At 35.8% G+C, this 5,861-nt stretch overlaps 1 protein-coding gene across 1 annotated transcript; it reads right to left on the minus strand.

The window, feature by feature from the left end:
* Positions 1-1,817: 1,817 nt before the first annotated feature.
* Positions 1,818-3,734, minus strand: LOC132183700 (small ribosomal subunit protein eS17x-like). Its single transcript, XM_059597087.1, has 2 exons — positions 3,642-3,734; positions 1,818-2,492 (listed from the first exon to the last, which is right to left on the minus strand). Exon 2 carries the CDS (start codon positions 2,471-2,473, stop codon positions 2,039-2,041), a length of 435 nt encoding a protein of 144 aa, XP_059453070.1. The 5' UTR covers positions 2,474-2,492; positions 3,642-3,734; the 3' UTR covers positions 1,818-2,038.
* Positions 3,735-5,861: the final 2,127 nt, after the last annotated feature.

Raw genomic sequence — 5,861 nt, forward strand, 5'->3', positions numbered from 1 at the left:
ATAACAAAAATATGGTGTTCCACTTAATCCTTTTCTAGAATACTTAAAACAAAACACATTCTCGAATAAACTTTTTATATTTTTCTCCAAAACCACCCCAACCACCAACCTGCCGCCAGTGACGCTGCCGGAGACAAAAGCAAACTAATCCCAATAGCAATTCACATTCAGGCAACCAAAATACAAAAAGACAAATACTAGTTGCCGAGTAAGATCCTATGTTAAATTGACAAAAAGATACTTCCTTTCTCTTAATCACAGCCGACCCAATACTACACCAACAAAAAATATCGTCATCCCCCTCAAAGAACTCCAACTCATCCTCACCGGAGTCACAACATTCCACATTCAAATTTATTCCTTCCATTCCATTCATCCTACCACTCATCCCTCCCCCCATTATCTTCGTAGTGTTCCTCGCCACCGCCAGCCCGCCTTAGAAACCTTCTCGTGCTCCCTCTCTCTCTCTCTCACTAGTGTGTGAGAGAGAGGGAGCACAAGAGGAAAAATCTCTGTTGTCGCCGGTGAGAGAGAGAGGGGCACCGAACAGCGTCATCTCTGGCTTTCTCTGTACCGGCCGGCGGCATCTCCGGCGGCAAGGGTAGATTTGGAGAAAAATATGAAAAGTTTATTCTAGAAGGTGTTTTGTTTTAAATATTCTAGAAAAAAAAGATTAGGTGAAATACCATATTTTTGTTATAATGTTCCACACTGATGTGTCGCCTTTTTATTGAGGGCCACAAAGGCCTTAATTTGTGCCAAGACCCTATAGAAGTTATTCTCATATGAGAGATATGATAGAGGCTCAACTAAACCCCATCAAATATCCAACTTTTGTACACATATGTTTTGCTTTTTCTATTTTTTAAAATTTCAATTATAAACCTAACACAACTTATATGTGGTTTTGTGTCACGTAAATAAAAGTTGGGTCTTCGATAAGGGTTAGTTGCACCTCTATCACATTTAATATTATATAAACAACTCTTTTTTAACTTGTTAACACATGTAATTACAATTTACGTGCGGAACTAGGTTAACAAGTTGCCAAAAAAGTTGTAAAAGAAATGTAGATCTAATATTTTTCAAAAAATAAGGAGCTCTTCTAGGGATCATAGGAACACTAGTTGAAAAAATGCCCGGAATTACAGCATATGGCAAAAGCTCCCAATACATAAAGCAAAACAACTCAAGAAATAACAGGAAGGAGGCACCTAAGTATGATGATCATCTAACCTAAATCGGGTGCACCTTATAGAAAACTACTTCATACATACAAAAATGTCAAAACGTCAAAGCTCAACATTCCAGTTCCTAAAACATTACACCAAGACACTAAAATCTAACCCCCAAGAAACGAGGGGTACGAGTCAAGAAATGCAGCCACCCCATACCAATCGCAAATTCATTTCATTGAAAGGGTTAAGAAGCTAAAATCTCATAAACAAGAGAAAGCTCCGCATATGAATAATTGCAATAAACAACTCAACTCAGCTCAAATCAACTCAACTCAACCTTAATCACAAGTAAACTGCAATAAAAAGTTATATAAATATTTAATAATTTACCCGGGACCAACTTAACTGTCACCACAAACGATGAAAAAAATGTAAGGTTTATTGTAATCTACCATTGAAATTTGTATATAAAATGAGTAAAGAATGGTTAAAGATGAATACATTCCTCACTTCATACCAAAACCAATTCACATAATGAACCATTCACAGCAAAAGCCAATCACATTCACATATTACCATGAATCATAACAGGAAATGCCTCAGAATCTCCACCAAATAAACCAGCGGAACCGACTTCCAAAGTCAAAAACATCTAAACACCCATTTATAAGAAAAGCTAACAAGACCAGTTTACGTCTTCCAAAGTCAAAAACATCTAAGCACCCATTTATAAGAACAACTAACAAGACCAGTTTACCTTGTCCATAGTACGAAACAATAAAAATGAAAACAAAAAGAATTCAGTGACTCAAAAAGAGTTACAATATTGGTTCTTAAGACCCCACAAAGACTTAATTACCTCAGTACCTCCTATTTCCACCAGCCCCACCGGGACCACGGCCAAATGTCTGGGCTGAAACCACAGGCTGTAGTTCAGCTTCAACAATCCCAGGAATGTCAGACATGCCAAGGGCAGCAAGCATGTCAATGGTTTCCTTATCAACCTTAATTTCATCAATCTTAATAGCAGACTCATCAGGCACAAAGTCCATACGACGCTCACGCTCTTCTTCCTGCAGCTTTAATGAGATGCCCCGCACTGGACCCTTCTGGATCCTCTTCATCAGGTGAGTAGAGAATCCAGCAATCTTGTTCCGCAGCCGCTTTGAGGGGATAATGGCAACCTCCTCCAAGATCTTCTTGTTGGTGTGGAAGTCCAAGGTCATCCGAGAGTAGTACCTCTCAATCACCTGGCGCGAGGACTTCTTCACGGTCTTGGTACGTACACGACCCATTTCAGAGAATTAGCAGTTCCTGCAAGGAGATAGGAAATGATTGAAGGTACAATCAACTCTTTGAACCATTTAGGCAGAAAAAAACTAGGTGAAAAACAGAGAGAGGAAATTAGAACAGAACCATCCATGATGCTGATTCATAGGGTCATTACAAACAAATAGTTCAATCACACTACATAAAATGATTGGCAAAGAGTCTAGCGAAACTAAAACCAAAATTACTATCCAAAAATTATAAGAAACGAAATTACTTCTAGACAGTAGGCTGCCCAATACACAATCCACAATCCACAAGGAAAGCCAAAACCCCAATAACAGATCTTTACCCAACATTTTGGCTTGCCAGAGGAAATTTTTAATCTTCCTAAGGCTATAAGGGGCAGAAAATATAAGATACTAGAAATTTACAATCAATGAGAGCGTTGTAACTATTTTACTTCAATCATAATTCAGACTCTTTCATATCATCGATTCGTCACCCACACATGTTCTAAGCAATCAAACAGAACAACTCATTAGACACGATTCACTTCTTTCTTTTCACAGTTCACATTTTTACTAAACCAAGCAATTTAAAGTACAATATAAATCTCTGCTTCTTCGCCGGTTACATGTAGAAACGATAAGAAAAAAAAAATCAATGATCTTAGATCCATCACCAACCAAAATCAACTGAACCCTACAATTATGAGGCGTAATATAAAAAATACATTATCGAGCACTAATACTACACAAGACATAACATCTATAGAAGATAAACAAATCACTTTCTGCTCCGTTTGGCTACCGAAAAATCATGAGAGAAGACAAAAACAACCAAAACCCTTGAATGCACAATAAATCATTTTGCATTGTTTCCTCCTCAACCAATCAGGGGTGACACAACACTAAAACCAAAAGACACAACAGCTACCCCTGTTTGGTTGCTGAGAAAATGCAAGAGTGCGAAACCCCACATCATGGGATCTAAAACTGTTCAACGTTTTGCGATCTGCGTATGTCTAAAACAACCCTAATATCTCCTTCCAGGTGAGTACAACCTTCCAATTTTCCTTTTTTCTTTATGGCTAACCAACAAAAGACCGTAACCAAAAGCAAAAAATTAAGAACTCCACTTTCTCGAGAACCAAACGCAACGACAGAGGTGTAAACGTAAAGGAGAACTTACTGCACTCGAAGAAGCTGAGGAGACTCGGAGAGAGAGCACTGCGCGGCTGCGAAAGAGAGGTGGGAGTAATGAGGAAGCGAAGGCAAAGATATAAGCGAGGAGGGACTGAAAAAATTAGGGTTTACTGAGTTTATATTAAGTGTGGACGCGACCACATAGTCTCGCACAAGCAATGTCCAATCAGGTTCTAAGTTTTGTAAAATATGGGCTGGGCTGAGCTTTGCCAGAAACATTTAGGACTGGGCTTGGGTTTGGTGTCGCAAATGTCTTTTAAGCAGCCCAAAAAAAAAAAAAATCTTAATCTATTTTCAGGACTTTTTAATTTGACTTTTAATTTTTAGAATTAGAAGTATGATTTATAATTATTCGGATAATAATTAGTGAAATGAAAATAAAAAATTAACAAAACTTAGGGAATTAAAATTTTGTATCAAATTGTTTATTAGGACTTTAATTTTTGTAATTAGTTTCATGTATTTACCTGGTTTTCAAATATATATTTTTCTGTGTTTTGTTATTGGTTTTACAATGGAAGTGTTGCAATATGGCCATATCAGACTTATCAACACACTTCCAAGTGTCTTGAATACCATATTAGATTTGTTAAAAAAAAAAAATTAAAGACTTTTTTAAAAGAAAACAAATAGAAGAATATTTTGTTAGAGAATGATGTATTTGAAATTTTGAATAATGGATTAAAGCCAATAGAATTATTTTCAAAAATTAGAATCTCAAGGAGTAATTATTTAATATTAACTTAAAGTGATATTAACTCAATAATTTCCAAAAGAATAACGTTAGTATCAATATGTACATGTATGTGGTTTGATGTTATGAATTTTTTTTTTTTTTTTTTTAGGATAAACAATATCATTTCCTTTCATTAAAACTAGAGCTTAAAAACTCTAAACAAGAAGAACAAATTGCTCTAAAGTGACACTGTCAACAATACAACTAGAACTTTCTTCTATCCAGACCCACTCTAGCAAGCTAAAAAACGCATCTTTGCTAAACTATGAGCCGCTGAGTTAGCTTCTCTCTTGACATAATTAACCATCCAGCTCCGCCTCGTATATAAAACTCCCCAAACATCATCCGCAATCTGGCCATATAGACTCCAATTTGGGCTCATATCCCTTAAAGCTAGGACAACCTGCAAAGAGTCCCCCTCAAGGATAATGTCCGGCAGACCCAAGTCCCGGCTGAATTCCACCACCACCCATGCTCCCATAGCTTCCGCATTCACTGGGTTTGGAAAAGCATTACTTTCTTACTCTGAGCAGCATTTACCAGGCCTCTATGGTCCCTTACGACAATACCAATGTCCATATTGGTAAAAAGTTGGTAACAAGTTTTAGTTTCAACATTTCAAGTTAAGCATCTATTTTAAGGAAAGTTTATCTGGGTTTCTAGGAAAGTTGGTTTTGTATTTAAATGTTTTCAGTAAAACAATAGAATTATGAATGGTAGAAATTACTGACGTTGAACAAGATATACATTGTATAAGTTATGGATGAATACAAGTGGTTTTTAATATAGTGTTCTACTAGTTGTTCTTACAATTTTTAGTAGAACACTATATATATATATATATATATATATATATATATATATATATATATATACACACACTCACACACACAAAAGATTGCATGAAGATCTTGAATGAGAAGAAAATAGTGAAAGAGAAGAATTTACAAAGAAAGTCATACTTTAGAACAAAAGAAAGACATACTCAGTAAATAGAAATCTTTTATGCAAGAAGTAAAAAAGAAAATATTTTTCTTCAATTTTGTTGAAAATTATTATATATAAATGACATTTCCGTTGCGTTGATCCATATAAAAAGTAGTAGTAGCGTTGCAAAGATAGTGCAAAATATTGCATTTATCGGAAAGGGCATTATACTCAAATCTTGCTGGTAAATAGTTTTATTAGCGCCAATTCCCAACTTCATCACTAATAAAACTTATTAGCAACGATTGTAAATAATATTTTGAACACACTTTCTACTAATAAACAAGGAAAACCTATTAGACACTACACAAGTTTTTTTTTTCAAAGTAAATTTTTACCCAAGGGGAGGGGATCAGAAGAGAGATTCGAACTCTGAGGCGTGGTTTCCATTAAGATAAAAACTCCTAATTAGCTACCGAGTTTGAGCTGCTAGCTAATAGACTTACTCCTAAGTAATTTAACTTCCCTCCATATCAGTTGTAG

This window comes from Corylus avellana, chromosome ca1 (assembly GCF_901000735.1).
Source record: "Corylus avellana chromosome ca1, CavTom2PMs-1.0".
In the NCBI taxonomy this organism is placed as follows: Eukaryota; Viridiplantae; Streptophyta; class Magnoliopsida; order Fagales; family Betulaceae; genus Corylus; species Corylus avellana.

What these genes read in the sequence shown, in the direction of transcription:
- LOC132183700 (XM_059597087.1), bottom strand. Translation starts at nt 2,473, where the DNA reads ATGGGTCGTGTACGTACCAAGACCGTGAAGAAGTCCTCGCGCCAGGTG.